The 17,122-nt window shown below is 51.3% G+C and overlaps 5 protein-coding genes across 5 annotated transcripts; 4 read left to right on the forward strand and 1 right to left on the reverse strand.

The window, feature by feature from the left end:
• Positions 1 to 270: 270 nt before the first annotated feature.
• On the forward strand, positions 271 to 951 carry DSM5745_06134 (uncharacterized protein; the record flags this gene model as incomplete). Its single annotated transcript, XM_026748150.1, has 1 exon — positions 271 to 951. One exon carries the CDS (start codon positions 271 to 273, stop codon positions 949 to 951), a length of 681 nt encoding a protein of 226 aa, XP_026603982.1.
• Positions 952 to 1,902: 951 nt separating this feature from the next.
• On the forward strand, positions 1,903 to 3,047 carry DSM5745_06135 (uncharacterized protein; the record flags this gene model as incomplete). Its single annotated transcript, XM_026748151.1, has 2 exons — positions 1,903 to 2,311; positions 2,521 to 3,047. The coding sequence occupies 2 exons, from the start codon at positions 1,903 to 1,905 to the stop codon at positions 3,045 to 3,047; spliced, it is 936 nt and encodes a 311-aa protein (XP_026603983.1).
• Positions 3,048 to 4,609: 1,562 nt separating this feature from the next.
• Positions 4,610 to 5,644, forward strand: DSM5745_06136 (zinc-binding alcohol dehydrogenase family protein; the record flags this gene model as incomplete). Its single annotated transcript, XM_026748152.1, has 1 exon — positions 4,610 to 5,644. The coding sequence occupies one exon, from the start codon at positions 4,610 to 4,612 to the stop codon at positions 5,642 to 5,644; it is 1,035 nt and encodes a 344-aa protein (XP_026603984.1).
• A 1,677-nt stretch (positions 5,645 to 7,321) lies between these two features.
• On the reverse strand, positions 7,322 to 11,418 carry DSM5745_06137 (uncharacterized protein; the record flags this gene model as incomplete). Its single annotated transcript, XM_026748153.1, has 3 exons — positions 7,322 to 8,518; positions 8,568 to 10,560; positions 10,643 to 11,418. 3 exons carry the CDS (start codon positions 11,416 to 11,418, stop codon positions 7,322 to 7,324), a joined length of 3,966 nt encoding a protein of 1,321 aa, XP_026603985.1.
• Positions 11,419 to 12,201: 783 nt separating this feature from the next.
• On the forward strand, positions 12,202 to 14,934 carry DSM5745_06138 (uncharacterized protein; the record flags this gene model as incomplete). The annotated part of the gene is made up of 1 exon (XM_026748154.1): positions 12,202 to 14,934. The coding sequence occupies one exon, from the start codon at positions 12,202 to 12,204 to the stop codon at positions 14,932 to 14,934; it is 2,733 nt and encodes a 910-aa protein (XP_026603986.1).
• Between the last annotated feature and the right edge of the window lie 2,188 nt (positions 14,935 to 17,122).

The following is a 17,122-nucleotide window of genomic DNA, read 5'->3' on the forward strand; positions in this document are numbered from 1 at the left end:
TGAGGATAATGGGTCAGTCTGGAGTCTTTCCTTGTTGAGTCTTTCCTTGTTGCCTTCCGCCTTCTTTCTTGCTTTCGTTTGCTTGATCATTTTGTGTTATACGGTATGGGCTTTTGGCTTGTTCGTGTCGTTTCTTGCTACCTCACTACTCTCGTTCTCCTTCTACTCCAGCTTCGGGAACTGAGGTGGATTTTGACTCTTCAGGCGTCGGGACTTGCTTGAAGCTCTCTTTCACACTTCCTACTAAATCCTCACATGGCTCGCGTCAAAATGACTCGCACTTCTTGCCAGCCCGGTAATCTCAGCCAGGTCGAGCCGGTCAAAAGGGAATCTAACCAGGGCTCAACATCCGCAAGCAGCCGGTTTTATCGCAGGGCAGACACTTCCATAGGCGGGGAGATTAGCCAGGCATTCAAATCGCTAAGTCTCACCACAGTTGACCATTCACGCGCTGTCACTTTGCCAGATTGCGGGGATTTCCGTACTCTGCCCTCCTCCAATCTCGGAATGGTTAACCAGGGCATGGCTGTCTCCCTCTCCAGGACGCCCGACCTCGCGAATCGCAGGAAGCAGAAGTCGATACTGAGAGCCGCCCGGCCGTCGGTGAACGTCGACATGGAGGGCGATGTTATAATGTCCGACGCTAGTCAGGAGGAGGACGAAGTGAAGTATAGACGGAGTGACTGGATAAAAAATCGGCGACTCTTGGCGGATAAGACCAGGGGCAAGGCTGTTCAGCAGGCTGGCGGAGTGCGAGATGGAGGCCTTACCCCTACCCGCCGCGTACAGAAAGTGCACTTCTCCAAGTCCGGGAGCACATTTCGGTATTTAGATCGGGAATATACGCCTTTGCAAGTGGCGCAGGCGCCGGAGCACAGTGTCATGTTGCCAGTGGCCGGGAACAAAATTAGTGATATGGCGACGGACGACGGGTTGGCTGACATCCTTTGATTTCCTGTGACTGTTTCTATTTGAGGCCAGAACACGAACTTCAGCAGTCCCCATCGCCGAAGCTTCATCAGGGTCCAACACCATTGGGGCCTGAGATGGAATGTATGGCCTGGCCGTGCACCAATGATGCAACAGCCTTCAAATCCCACCAACGGATCTCATGAGGAAAAGGACAATGAGTCACTAGCAATCCCGGAACGCAGATGCACGAGGCCCTCTTTGAACGGCTTGTGACAGCTGCATTCTCGCTTTGGACATTTCCGGAAAGCACATTCTAGGCATGGATTCCGAGCCCTCGTCTTGGAGGTTGAACCGTGGTTCTGTCGATGGCCTGGACGGACATTCCTGGCTTATAGTGCTCAGGGTCAAGATAGCGTCTCTTAAGCTAGGGGTCTGACTATTACCAGGAAGTCACAGATGAATATCAAGAATTAGCATTAAACACAAGATAGCCTTTACCGCTACATAGGTTGGCGCCAGAGGTGTACAGGACTGAACTGATTCAGGTGTAGTAGAGCAGTAAACCGGAGTACGAGTGGCTAGAGCAGCAGAAGAGTCACCATGAGAGACTCCGGTGATGATATCCGTTGAAAAAGACATGTGAAGCATGGAGATATGGACCGCTCCCTTATTCCGATGGACTGTAGGCTAGAACCTCCCCGACAACTTCCGGACGATGGTCGAAAAAGCCTGCTGGAGGTTTGAGTTAGGGCTGGAATGCATATCCGACCACGACCGCCACACGCATCACAGACAGTCTCTAGAAAAAGGTAGAAGACAAGGACTGCAGTCCCGGCTGACCAAGCTCAGTCTATTTAAGGCTCCCTTTCCCCTCCTCGCCTCTCCTTTTTTCTTCTCCTCTCCATCCTCCACTCCAAACCGAGGATCCACCAGCAACACCACAGAAACAACACTACACTACTCCATACTAACCTCACAGACTACAGAACCATGGCTGTAGTCTCACCCCCTGCCATCTTCCCCAAAAAGGGCATCCTCAAGCCCGCTCGCGAGCCCGCCACCTCCGAGCACGAGGAAGACGAAGACGAGGTAAAGTATACCCGGAGCGAGAGAGGCGTGTACCTGCTGTACCTGGAACTAAAGGCGCAGTTCGACGCAGACAGACGGCGGGAAAGCGAAGACGAAGCAAGCGAAGCAAGCGAAGTGCACCAAGACGACGCCGTCATTCCGTCTGAGGATGTTGGCTGGATGACATTGACTCTCCCCACTTCCTGCACTTCTGCTGATGCTGATGCTGAAGCTCATGCTCTCGCACCCCCGTCTGAATCTGACTCGTCTGCCGCCAGCCAGCACGCTCACGTCCTCCTCTCGACCTCCGCGAGTAGCATCCGTTACTTCTGTAAGTGTTGCCCTCCCCGCGCGATCCATAAGTCTTCTGATCGTCCGCTTGAATTCTTCACCGAGCGACGGCGGGAGAGGCGGCGCAAACGACGTCGTTCATCCATACTCTTTGACTGAGTCACTTATCGGACATTGTTTCCTGAAATTACTTATGGCTAAAGCTAAAAAAAAAAAAAAAAAAAAAAAAAAAAAAGCTAACAGCCAAAGCTAAAAGCCAAAGCCAAAGCCAAAAGGCAAAAGGCAAAAGCCAAAAGGCAAAAACCAAAAGGCAAAAGCCAAAGCTAAAGAGCAAAATCAAAAGGCAAAGTCAAAAAAAGCCAAAGGCCAAAAAGGCAAAGTCAAAAGCCGAAAAAGCCCAAAGGTCAAAATACCAAAACACCAAAAGCCCAAAGGCCAAAATCCAAGGCCCAAAATCCAAGGCCCAAATCAAAAAGCCAACATCCCAAGGCCCAAATCCCAAAGGCCCAAATCCAAAAGGCCCAAATCCCAAAGGCCAATATCAAAAGGCCAATATTAAAAGGCCAATATCAAAAGGCCAATATCAAAAGGCCAATATCAAAAGGCCAATATCAAAAGGCCCAAATCAAAAGGTCTATATCCAAAAGCCAAAGGCCAATATCCAGAAATTGAAGGCAAAAACCAACGTCCAAATGGCAAAGGCCCAAATCCAAAGACCATCATCCAAAGGCCAAATCCAAAGGCCACAATCCAAAGGCCCAAAACTCAAGGCTTAAATCCAAAGGCCAATTCCAAAGGCCAATTCTGAAAGACCTCAATCTAAAAACCAAAACTGTAAGGCCCAAATCCCAAGGCTAACATAACATCCCAAGCCTAATTCCAAAAGGCCTTGCCTAAACCCAAAGGCCAAAACCAAGAGGCCCATATGCAAAGGCCAACATCACAAGGCCACAATCCAACCCCAAATCCTAAGGCCCAAATCAAAAGGCTTAAATCAAAAGGCCAAACACCAAAGCCCCCTAATCCCGAGGCTCAAATTCTAGGGCTCAGATCCAAAAGCAAAAGGCCAACTCCAAAAGCAAAAGGCCAAACTCCAAAGGCCATAACCCAAGGCCATAACCCAAGGCCATAACCCAAGGCCATAACCCAAGGCCATAACCCAAGGCCATAATCCCAAGGCCATAATCCCAAGGCCATAATCCCAAGGCCATAATCCAAAGGCCATAATCCAAAGGTCAAATCCTAAGGCCCAAATCAAAAGGGCCAAATCAAAAGGCCCATATGCAAAGGTCAACTCCAAAAGCCAAAGGTCAAAGGCCAAAAACCACAAGGCATAGGCCAACGCCCATAGGCCAACATCCAAGGCCAGTATCCAAGGCCAATCCCAAGGCCGAAAACAAGCCATAAAGCCCAAAGGCCCCAAGAAAATACTGACCTGACACCGACTCCTTTGAGTGTCCATCAAGAAATCCCGAAGCAAGTTTTTACCAAGAGACAAACTCCACAGTCCTTGGATGTTTCCCTGCTTCCAAAGCCCGAATAGGGGGACTCACAGAATGGCTATTAGCTACTCAGCTGGCCTACTTACATCCTCATCCTCCATATGGACTTGGTAGATTACCGTAGCTTGGGCGGATGCCCGCAATCGCCAAATCGAGACGTCGAGATACACACATATCATCGGCTCCCTACGCAACAGCCCTGGGCTAAAACATGGGCACACCCTGGCCTTGTTGCCACTAAATTGTTCCTGAACAGTAGAAACTGAAAATAATCCTGGCCGAGCCGGACTTGTTTGCTTCTATAATCCTATACACAGGGAGTCGAGAAAGAGTTCACATTGGCAATCCTCCTGCTAGCTGTACTTAGGGCTCCGTTTCTCGCCCTCGCCCTCGCCCTCTGCTTGGAATATAGACCGAGCACAGATCGAACTCGGCTAATTCCAAAAGCCCCTGGACTGCTACCATGTCTATCTGTCAGAGGGAAGTGGACATTTCTTCCCTACGGGGTTTCGGAAACCCGGGGCGGCCTATACAGACTACAGAGGGGTTGACATTGGTCATGGCCTCTAGGGATTGATAACTCTCTGTAAAGGAGGCCGTATCTCTCCATTGCTGGATTTCAGAATTGACCTCGCAAACAAATTCCGTGGGGTCGGAGGTATGCTGGATCTTAAATCCGCTCGGAGTTATCAGCTAAAGCCCGGTCGTGCCTTCTGTATCGGATCCATACAATATAACAAATGTCCTCTGCTTCTCTCTGCAATCATCACACAATCATCATCGAAAAGCTCCTAGAAGCATCATTATCATCATTATATCATTATATCATTACCATCATGACAACCCACCGCGCAGCCCTCCTGCAAGCCAAAACCACCCGCTTCACAATGTCACCCGTGCCAACACCAACCCCAGGCCCAGGCGAACTCCTCATCCAGGTAAAAGCCCTCGCAATCAACCCCGTCGACACCGCCCAGCGCGACAAAGGCTTCCCTCCGATCCCCAGCTACCCCGCCGTAATCGGGTCCGATGTATCCGGCATCGTCGTCTCAACGGGCCCCGATGTCCCAGACTCCGCGCCACAGCCAGGATCCCGCGTCACGGCAATGGCGTCCTCGTTCTACACGGGGAAGATGCAGTACGGTGCGTTTCAGGAATTTGTCCTTGCGGGCTGGAATGGGGTTATCCCGTTGCCGGAGAGTCTGAGTTTTGAGGATGCCGCGGTGTTTCCGCTTGCGAGTTTAGCAGCGCTTTCGGGGTTTACGACTATTGGTATCCCGTTGGATGCAAGGTTTACAACCGAGGACAAGAGGGCGGTCTTGCTTTGGGGTGGTGCGAGTAGTGTGGGCACGATGGCGATTCAGTTTGCGAGACAGATGGGCCTTGTTGTTTATACGACTGCTAGCGCGAAGAACCACGAATATCTCAAGTCGCTAGGAGCTCATCGGACATTCGATTACCACAACGCGGACGTCGTTTCTCAGATTGTGGATGCAGTCAAGGAGGATGGGGTGACATTGACCGACGCACAAACCTTTGCCTGGAACTCGCTCCAGTCCGTACTCGATGTACTCAAAGAAACGAAAGGGGATAAGCTGGGGAAGGTTGGGCATGCACCGCCGTTGTTGCCGGATGCTCCTTCCATGGAGGGCGTTGAGGTCAAGTTTGTCTTGCCGCCAATGGAGCCAGCCGCACGAGAACAGCACAAGAACCAGGTCTTCCATGGCTGGCTGAAGCCTGGCCTTGAGAATGGGACGGTGGTTCCTAGCCCACAGGTACAGCTCGTCGAAGGCGGGCTGGAAGGATTGAACGCGGCGCTGGATATCATCAAGGATGGGGTTAGTGCGACTAAGCTTGTGGTCAAGGTTTAGCTGAGCAGTTCATTCTGATCCGGAGGTCATGGTGTATTCTTACTACATATTCTTAGGGCTTGTCAGACAAGAGTAGACTTGAAACTCAATACAAAAGCTGAGCCCCATAATCATAGTTCTAGACTCAAGTTCTTTAGCAAAAAAGGGAGGTCTTTAACCGCAGATCGGGCCTCTTGGAGCCTCTACCGCGCATGTATAGGCTGCCAGAGATGAATATTGAGCTCATGCAGGACCACAACCTGTCAACAAGAAGCCAAATAATAGGCTAAGCCAAGGGCAAGCCTTCGGGTAGGCGGCATATCTGAGTAAGACTACTCCGTAGGCTAGACGCCCTCGCCCAGGTCTCGACCACAAACATGCAGATGTAGACCGGACGCAAAAAGAGATATGTTGCAGCAGCGGATAGAGCTGAACCTCCATGTCTTCCATTCTCCGTTGCCCGAGACGTGGCTCTCTATCAACTTTTCCTCAGATGGCAGGCGCCACCACTGCCGTCAACGGCTTCAGGATTCAATGCATTGCCTTGGCGGACTGCTGCAGGTCCGCGGAGAGGGGTTTTGAGTTGCCGTCAACCATTCGCCTAGGTGGACGCTTCTTTACCTGTGGTTTAGTCTGAAGCTTCATGCGCTCATGAAAGCTCCATGGGGACTTTCCGAGAACCTCCAGATAGGTATCGGCAGGTCACCCTGGCTATGGCCGAGGACCCATGAGCCCTCCGACTGAACGATGTTAACTGTTCCAATTGATATGGGATGGAAGCCACAAGGATCAAGATTCCCCGGGGCTAGATGCACTGCGCGAAGGGAACAAGTCGTCTTTGAAGTTGAGACGGCGCGAATCTAATCGAGGGGAATACTCTTCGGTTGGGGATTGGCGCGGCTGCGGGTGGGTAGTTTGCTCATAGACTGGAAGCGGCTGGAAATCGGTTGGCGGATGAGGAAATGAGGATTGGACTAACCGCACTGGCTCGCGAGTTCCTAGGTCCGTTTGCGGAAGTAACGGCGCATTTCGAGAATCCTGCATCGTCCTCTCTGATATGGTACTCGGGTTTCCGAGGCTGGTGGGTAGTTCTTCGTTGGGAAATTGGGGCATATCGCCGTGGAACTGATCGCTTGGGAACATATCGCTTGGGAACATGTCGCTTGGCACAGTCCTTGGAATTGGTGGCCAGTTGGCGGAGGAGGAAATGCGGATCGAGGTATTGGCACAGGCTCTATGGTTTGCGAGTTCTCCGTATGCGGAAGTGATAGTGCAGCTCGAGAATCTCGCATCGTTCTCTCTGGTACCGGTATGGTACTATCCAAATATCCCGTATTCATGCCCACCCCAACGCGTCTCTTCCACGGCCGGTCATACGAGCAGAGCATCGCATGGTCGCGCTTAAAGCAACTGAAGCATGGCAAGTTGCCGTCGCATTTCCCTTTCCGCAAATGGCAGGGGTAGCAGGTTTTTAGTTGGGGTGACTTGTGTTCTGCTTGAATCATCGCTTTGGCTTGCGCTTGTAGATTGGTAACTGGGCTGGACCGCTCCAAGCTAGGGCCACTGACTGCTGCCGGCATCTATGTCGGCGCCTGCAGGGGAGTACGAGCAGAGCTCCGCATGGCCGCGCCCAACGCACGTGTCGCATGGCAAGTTGCGGTTGCATTTTACTTTCCGCTCACGGCAGGCGTAGCAGGCCTATCGTTCGCGCGCCTTATGGTTTGCCTGGAATACGTCGAATTGCATAGCTTTATTGTGATAGTAAAGACTATTCAGATGGTAATTGGTTCGTTGAGACCCTGTCCCGGGAGCACCCCACGCCGTGCTTTCTGGTGTAGGGAGAATACTTGGCATCTCGACATCCGACAAGGCATTTGTGTTTTCGAGACCGTTGCGCGGTTGCCAGATAGGGTCCTGATATTGATCGGTTGGCATGTCCCTTTGGAACTGGAAATCACCCGGATCATAGTAATGACCTCGGTTAGATACTATTCCCAAATTATCCCACTCTGGGTTCTCAGGAGGAGGCGCATTCGATCGGGTCGGCATCTGTGTATACGGGGTGCATTCTTGGTGCGAAGCATTGGAGCCTGCACTAGGATACCCCCATGAAGAATCCGAATTGAACCAAGAGGGCCTTGCGAACTCATTCATATGGGTTCGAGGGGATTTGGCTACCGCGTGATCATGCTCGGTGAGTCCAGGATCGAACCATGGGCGCTTGAGCCGCTGATCTCTAGCTTCGCTCTCTGAGCCAGCCACCATATTGGCACGGTCGACGGTTATAGCGTCAGTGACAAAGGTCTCCTGGCCTATTATGCTCAGTGAGCCAGCATCTGCCACTCCATTTTCGCCGAAATTAGAAAGCAGGAGAGGGACACTCTGTGCTCTCCCGAAATCCCTCCCTTCATACTCGGTGAGGAGGTCGATAGGGGCACTGTGTACTTCAGGGAAATTCGCCATTGGAGCGTGCTCGGCTGTTGGTTTGTAGTTAGAAAAAGCAGTTAAAGGATCGATACTAGGTAGCTGTGGCGGTTGTGACTCAGTTGAACGAGATTGGTGGTAATAGGCGTTGCTGTCATCAGGCGGCCTATCTGAGCCTGCAGGCAGGAATCGAGAAAGCCACTGTTTCCATAATTCAAGCCGCTCATTCTCTGGAAGATCAGAGTGCATATCCAGAAATACGTCTCGGTATTGAGTTAATAGAACATCAGTGCTCAGTGTGGCATCTCGGGCGTTAGCATAAGAATTGAAAGCTTCTTTTGCAGATCCAGCGTGAGAACCCCTGTCCGTGGCGGGCATAGATTGCCAGTAATCTGCGGGGGGATCAAAAGTTCCATGACCTGAGCCTGGAATAGCGCGCACTTGAGCTCCTGACTCGTAAGGACCCATGACCTGCGCTAGTTAGCCCCTCGAGAAGGAAAAGATGAATAATGCATAATACCTGTGTAATGTCAGGGTGAAGGCAATTCGGACAGCCAAATGCCAAAGGTCGACTGGACGTCCACTCGCTGCCGCATCCACGACAAAGCATGCTGCGGACTTGTGCTTCTTGTCCGGAATCCATACGAGTTGTGTAAGCATTATTGATAGAGGAGGAACCGGAGCCTTCTTCAAAGTGTACCCGACGTGGTACAGGTGACTCCGCTGCTGTTACGTTTCCTACATTAGTTCCCTCTAAGGGATGCTGCTGATCAATGGTGTTGTATATTTGGTGATAATCAGAAGGGGGCTTTGTGACCACGACACGGTGATCATGCGAAGGCTGGGCACCTGGCGGTTGTTCCTGAATGATTGCCTCTGCGGTATCTTTCTTCGATTGATCTGAGGACATGGTCGCTGTCTGATTAGTTTGCAGAATTGCACGAATCGTACATTCGTCGAGATGTTTATAGAACTCCTGGACAGTGATGAAGTCGTCCGAGCAATTGGAGCAACTGACTACTGCTGTGTGATGTTGGCTCACAACTGATACTTCCTGGAAAGCTCCATGTTTGGCGACCAAATGACGCTTGAACACATCTGCGCGATCGAAGCTCTTAGACACATCAGGGACAGAATCTGGGCAGAAACCGCACATCATGCTCCCTCCATAGTGAGTCAACAGATGTCGCCGTTTGTCATACTTTCGTGCAAAGCCTCTGGCGTGGTAATTGCAAGTGACAATTGGACACTGCTCTGGCCGTTCAGAACCGTAAGAAACCATATCAACCTCCGAGCCGTCAAAGGAATCCTCAGAGATCGGGTACAGAGATGTTGTTGTGGATTCAATGAGCCCTCTGTCAGCCCTATTCACATCCACCGACGGGCCGTCCGAGCTTTTACTTGGTGGCAGCTCTGGCTCTACATTTCGAGGGAGCATGCCGGCTTGAAGAGTCGCGAGGATAGGGTCCGATGTCGGATCATAATCAGTACTACGAGCATGATCCATGAACTCCCACCCAGAAGAGTTTGGTGTCGTAGTGGAATAACCCATCACCCCAAGGTTAACCGGTAGGATGGGTGGCGGTGGGCGATAAGATTGCTTAGACGCATTCGACCGTGGATGAGAGAAGAGGGTCTCAGCCAACTTGGCACGGTCGGCCCTGTTTTCGATTGAGCCCTTGAACAGTTCAGCAGCTGTTTCATCGTCGAATGGAGATGGTGCTGATATCCCAGGCTCTTCTTCCTCTGCAGGCTCAAGGGGAAAGTCGCGGCCAGGTATTGGAAGACCCCTCTTAGTCAACATCTTCTCGCGTCTTGCTCTTTGCCTGTATGAGAGTTTCAACCATCCGTCGTAAAGAAGATCGTCTGAAAAGTCAGGATCCCACTGCTCAAGTTCAAGTTTTGTCTCTGGTTCGCTTCCTGGGTCGGTTTGTTGGTCAGATTCTTGCGCGAGACCAGCTTTAGACCCGGGCGGAAGAGGATATGAAGTTGAGTGCTCTGACTTGAAAACGTCATCCATGTGAGTATCTTCTGGAGATAACATCAAGAGATCGCCGTCTTCAAGCATAGTGCTGCGAGTCCGAGCGCCTGAAGACTGGAATTCACTTTTTAGATCTTCAGAACCATTATCATATCCTTCATCCTCGGGGAAAGGAAGTGACTTCAATGCCAAGTACCTCAGATGACTTGCAACATGTTCCTCGAGGCCAGGGTCCCCCGACTTTCCACATAATGGGCAGGATTCGAAGAGAGGCCCAGATGATCGGCTGCTTCTCTCCGCGAGTATGGCCAGCTGTGACTTGGTGCTTTTGTGCTTAGTCGTCATATGTTCTTCGTATTCTTCTTTGGTCTGAAATCTCAATACGCCGTGCGATTTTGCCGTACAACGCCATCGCACACGGTGTTGACGCATGTGCTTTAACCAATCCTCACTGTGGTTGTACAGATCACTGGGCGAGGCACAGTTATCGAAGAGACACACGTATGGATCGAGGTCATATTTGACATGTTCACTGCGGGTCAGTGTCAGAATCTCGTATGTTATAAAGCTGTAGCCAGGTCTATAAAGTCCCGCGTAAATATGGACCGACTTACATCCATTTCTGCTTGTTGGTGACGATTGAACTCGATAAAGAGCAGCAACAATAGGGACAAATAATTTCCATACTTCCATTGTTGCAAGCTATCCTCTCGCTCTCCATTTTTTTCTCAAGTTCCTCCTGAAATAGGGCGTTTCTGTGCGATTGCTCGGAGCTTGGTAAAGAATTGATGAGCGCATCGTATTCAACCATGTGTCGTTGTTTAACAGCTTTCAGCCTCCGTTGTATTGGTCCTAGGGGCGGAGGGGGAAAGTCAAACTGTTCACTGCCGGCCCAGTGTATTGTTTTCGCTCTGCTAATGACTGACGGGGCAGACGCTCTTTTCCAAAGCTCAATGTTTAGCGTGGTGGCAGTCACTGCGCGAGAGCTAGCAATGCTTCGTGCCTTGATGATTGGTTCCGACGTCTGTGCAACGGGTACTAAGGCTGGTACTTCGACAATAGTCTGTATTGTCCTCGAAAATGGGACAAGTTTGTCGGGCGCAGAAGATGTTTTGGATGGGGCTTTCAAGTACCGTGACCGACGATAGAGGATGCGTTTTCGACGAACTAACATTGCTGCAGCGAGTCTCTTCTGAAGCGCCTGGTCGGAACCTGGAAATCTGCGCTGGATAATCCCAAGCGCGAAAAGATCCATGAAAGACTGTCCGATATCATTACCTTCTTCATCCAGGATTCGGAACGCGGTTGCCGCCTTCTCATTTTGACCATCTCTGCTTGCTTTGCGAATCGTGTTGGAAAGCTGATGCATCAAGGTGATTTCCTCGGCCATTCCGCTAACAAGTGAATCCAGGAATTCAGACTCGGAGGCCGGAATCTCGTTGGTTGACTCTTGTACCAGGCGGTTGGATCCTAATCGTGTTATATCTGCTCAGCGTCCATCAGTAGGGGCGCTTAATTGAGAACACACAAGGGGCCATGGACGTCAATTCTCACATTGCTGTATTTGGTCGTTCAGCGTCCGTAGGAGCCGGCGGACAAGGCGCTGTATGTCGGGCGCTTCACGCAGGCGATAGTCAAGCGATCCCCGAGTAGGAGCGAAGACACCGATGTTGGACAACCATATCGAGAACCTCCCCGATTGATCGTCAACCGCGGACTGCTGTTTTGGGGAAAGAAGGTGGAATTGCGCAAGGCATTGATTGAATGACTGAAGACAGAGTTTCGCGCACTCGGATATTGACCCATCGTGCCAGACAGTCTCCATGGCTCAGACTTCCTTAAAGCGACAAAAGGCATGATGGTGATGATGCTGTGGGAGTAGCAAGGTGCCGTTGGAGTTGGAGACTCGAGAGATCGTGCGAGGCTGAGGCTGAGCCTCAAGCGCGACTGCCCCGCACAGCCTCGCACCTCGTCCATTTGACCCTGTCCTCCCTCCTCTCCCCATTCATGAGAAAATATCGAGATGGACCTGCTCCTTGCGGAGGCCATCCTTGCCATAGGCAGATGATCTGACACGCAACCTTATCGACGACCAGATGGCGACTCAGGTGAGACTCCCCTGGATTGTGAACTTTGGTACGTACGGAGTTATTGCTCGCCTTGTGCTGACGCGATGGCTGGGCTCGGACAGGTCGATCTTTTGCTGAGTTCCCTCACGATCTTCCGCCAAGTCGCGGACGACCTGCAAGATGCCGAGAAGGACAGTGACCTGGGCAAGTTCTTCGGGCATATCAATGCGTACGGTGTTATCTTGATCGATTGTCTCTCGCCGCTCGGTCACGGTCGATCCCGCCCCAGTGACCTCGATTCTCTTTTTCATCTGCTACTGAAGAAGTTGACAACGTTCTTTCGCCATTCGGTTTTACCTGAATACGAGTCTGAACTTCCGTCCTCGAACCCATTCCGGCGCTTAGCAACGTTGGTATACTATTGGAGTGCAGCTGCAGACAACGGAAAAAAGCTGGCTTGGACACAGCAGTGCCTGGATTTTAGCTGTCACGAGCGAAGAGCCGAGATGGTACTTATACTTCGCGGGTGTGTTGCAACTTTGCAGACCCTGCAATGCGATGAGCCTGTGGCAGTGGAACGTCGAGCTCGATTAAAAAAAGGGAAAAAGCCGTTATCGGTGTATACGTGCGCCAACACTGTGTTTGAGGCACTTTTTGCCTCGTCAACAGCATGTTCCGCCGTGCATAATCACGATTGCGCCGCTCGGCTGCGGCTGTCGACTCATCAAAAACAAGTGGATGATCAACGTGAATTCGAGGTATTTCTTACACTCAACCTGACCTGCCACATCTGGCAAGAAACGCGAATCCAGGCCATGATCTCCGACCTTCAGTCTGCGAAGAAAGCGACTGTCAAGTTTGCGGTACGGGAAACCAACAGCGAGAAAAGCCAACATCGCCGGCGTCGCCGCTTGGCCGTTGTTAGACTATGTGACCAATTTGAGAAGCTGAAGTCAAAGCCCATGATGCGCCTCAACTTGGCGGTTGAAGACGGCAAGCTTTGGAAAGACCAGTCCTCTCGAATTGAACGGCCAATCAGTCAATCGGACCCGCAGATCTCCCTCGCAGATATCATCAAGGAACGCCCGGCTAGTATGACGGAGAAAGTAAAGCGAGTCCTGTCAGTCCTGCTCGCTTACTCTGTTCTACATCTTCATGCGACACCGTGGTTGCGGCCCTCTAGCTTCAACGCCGACAATATCCTCTTTTTCGGCACTTCCGCAACAATCCCACTTAAACCATATATACACTCGGCGTTAAGTGAAAAGTACATGCAGGCGCCCAGCAGTGAAACCGATGAACTAGACCCTGATGACCTACCGTCACACCCCTATCTGGACCTTGTCATGCTGGCAATACTGCTCATGGAACTATACCTGATACAGTCCGTTCATTCATTAGCGGAACAGGTTGGCATGGAGTTCGAAGACTGGGAAGCTGTCGATGACAATACAAGATACTCAATCGCGATTGCTGTGTATGAACGGTTCAAGGCTGACTTTCCGGACAACTACCGACAGGCAGTCGATAGATGTCTGGACCCGGACATTGGGTTCGACGAAACTGACGAAGAGCTTAGTTCAGACGATCTGAAGATGTTGATTTATGATGAGATCGTGCAGCCCCTCGAGGACGAACTCGACCAGGGGTTTGGAAACACAATTCAAATCGACAAGCTGGACGAGGTTGCTCAGACTATGGATCTTAGTCGTTGGGGGCAAATGCGACAGCCCATCCCCAATTCCATCAAGTCTGCCGAGCTTAGCACGCCAGTGCAGAGTGAGTCCATTCCACAGGACAGCCTAGCCATTTCAAGGACTTCCACCTTTTGGTCTTCCTCTGAGCGTTTGACAAGCAACATTGATACGTGTCCGAGACATCAAGACTATACCGTTGGATGGATTTGTGCCCTCCCGGAAGAATTAGCCGCTGCACAGGCACTCCTAGATGACCTACACTCGCCGTTACCACAGGACCCTTCCGATCTCAACAATTATACCCTGGGACGCATGGGAGCGCACAATGTGGTCATGGCGTGCCTTCCATCAGGTGTTATGGGCACGGTCTCCGCAGCTAGGGTGGCGAATAACATGCGATCTACATTCAGATGGCTCAGGTTCGGTTTGATGGTAGGCATTGGCGGGGGAGTTCCTGGTGAAAAAGATATCCGATTGGGAGATGTCGTCGTTGGAGAACCCAACGGACCGTATGGAGGAGTCATTCAGTACGATTTTGGAAAAACTATTAAAAACGGAGAAGTACTCCGTACGGGCTCCCTGAACCGACCTCCCGACGTGCTCTTGACAGCAATGTCACGACTCAAAGCAGATCATTATCGCAACGGGGCGGATCTAACCCGCCATTTGAGCGGCATGTTTGACAGATATCCCCATTTGAGTTCGAAGTTTTCCCATCCTGGCAGTGAGCATGATGTTCTCTATAAGAGTGACTACGACCATGGTGCGAAGCCGGGGTCATCCTGCCAATCTTGCGACTCTACCAACCTGATTGATCGGAAACCTCGCAGCTCTCACTCCCCATACATACACTACGGCCTCATTGCATCTGGTAACCAGGTCATGAGAGACGGGAGAACCCGCGAGAAACTAAGGAACGACCTTAACGTGCTCTGCTTTGAAATGGAGGCTGCTGGTATCGTCGATGTGTTCCCATGCCTTGTTATTCGGGGAATCTGCGATTATTCTGATTCCCACAAGACCAAACTATGGCAGGGCTATGCAGCGACGACGGCAGCGGCTTATGCGAAGGAACTTCTCAGCGTCATCTCCGGCAGTCAGATTGATAACGCTGAGCGATTGGGGAGTTTTCAGCCATGAATCACAATACCTAAAACCCCAGACACTGCGACTGGCAGTCCGCAATAGGGCAGACTGCTGGGCGTGGGACATGTCCGTATCAGCAGCCTTGCTGGAATAAATTTCTCGAGGACAGCCGCCGTCGCACTGTCAGACAGACCCTACCTACTCGAGGGTAGAGTTAGACTTAGGGCTGGATAGGACCCACAAAACCACCTGGACCCACCCCAAGCCTGGGACAATGAACTTGGAGACAGATCATCAGTCAGATCAATCATTTTGTTTTCCATGGGCTCCCGGTATTCTCGCTTCACTGGCGTCCTCGGCGAGGAAGATAGGGTTGTGGTATGCGATCTTATTCTTGCTGCATCGGCCTCGCCTCGCCAATACAGGGTTATCCTGGAACTTCAAGTAAACCTTACGATGTGCAGCGTCTTGCTACCCAGGCATCTGTCCTTCAAGGCAAACAATGCATTCAACAAGAATTTATTACAAACAAGCGGATCAAAACATGATCTTTTTGCTGCCTCCGTCCAACTCTCGATGTGATATCGAGACTTCACTGGCTTCCTTCATCCCCGAGCTTCCAATCCAGACGCTGTTGACATTCACCCATGGACGATTTTCTCCAAACGGTCCCAAAGCAATTGCTCAAGTCTGCAAAGATTGCGTATATCGGATTCTGAAAACCTAGCAGCGAACACAGCTGGGGGCCTGCGCACCACCCACGAAAGCACAGCATTGATTCCCGCACTCGGCAGCAAGCTTCCATTGTCGACCATCGCAGGAGGCAATCGCGTGGTTTCCTTGGATGCATTGGTATCCGGCGCCCGTGCAGGGGGAGTTGACGGTCACTTGGGCGGTGGTCGAGGCGAGGAACAGCCCGAGGGCGAGGACAGAGGCGAGAAGCTTCATCGTGAGGTTGTTTTGAGAGTCAGGTGGCTTGAATTGAATCAGATATTGGAGTGCGATAAATGAAAATGGTAGGTAATGAGAGTTGTGGTGGCGGGTTGCAGTGCGGTAGATTGAGGGTTTGGAGAACGACGAGGCCAGTGATGATCTACTGGGGTTTATATCTGGCCGTCCAGCAGCGCTTTGTCCTCCTGGCAGAGTAACACCGGTGCGACACTATAGCAAGCTATTGCCTTCTGCAGGTACAAATCCTTGCTTCGACTATCTACGATTCTACGTCGGTAGACCATAGCGGCTGGTGACGTTCCACAGGCGACGCAGGGGTACGGCGATCGTACTACATGTACACAATGCCAACCAATGGAGTACAGTGTACAGAGTTCCCCCTTTCTCCTTGCCTTCTAAGTCTAACAAGCAAGACTACTATCTGGCTCTTTACCGCCTATCTTGGCCATGGTCTAGTGATGCGTGGTGTACAGGGGACACAGGATGGATGGGGACGTGACGCGCACCACTGCAGTTTTGCATTTCAATTTGGCGATCCGAAATGCAAGATGCCAACCCAATAAAAGCAATAAAGCCCATCATTCAAGAAATCGAAGCTCCAAGTCCGCATTCGACACTTCCCCCTTCAATAATTCCAGGGTCTCGTCTCAAACCCTTTTCTGAACTTGCGCCCCCTTCTCTGACAAAACAAACTGCGAGGGACTACGACGTCTTGTTAGCTGCATCGGATACCCTATCCAGTTAAAGGGAACACTCACTCTTTAAGATCCTGCTCACTGATATAACCGCCCCTTCCATTACTATCCCCGTGCAGCTCCCTCCCTGCTCCGCCGTCCAAGCAAGCATCCCTATTCAGCTCTCTTGCCTTCTCTCCAAACCTCCTCAGACTCTCAAACGACCCCTGATCCAGCTGCCAGAGTTCAATAGTACAAGATGGACTCTGCGCTAGGATCTTATCTCGCGCTTCGCCTTTCTGGGGACTCCGCACGCCTAGGATCAGTCGGGAGAGCCTGCAGTCGGCGAGTTGTTTGGCGGCTTCGAGGCCCAGTCCGAGGTTGGCGCCTGTTACTAGGGCTGTTTGGCCGTGCAGATCTAGAGAGGAGGGGAGGGGGCGAGGCGTGAAGAAGATGAAGCTGGCCATGTTATATTTGTCCTTCTGTTTCCATGTGATGATTGTTTAAGGGTGAAAGCTGGTGGCAGAAGTGAGATTCGAAGATATACGTATTTACGATGCTCTGGTGCTGGTGTTTATCATGACAATGACATGCTTAGCCTTCCCATGCATTCAACC

The sequence above is a fragment of the Aspergillus mulundensis genome, assembly GCF_003369625.1.
Source record: "Aspergillus mulundensis strain DSM 5745 chromosome Unknown scaffold_5, whole genome shotgun sequence".
Lineage (NCBI taxonomy): Eukaryota > Fungi > Ascomycota > Eurotiomycetes > Eurotiales > Aspergillaceae > Aspergillus > Aspergillus mulundensis.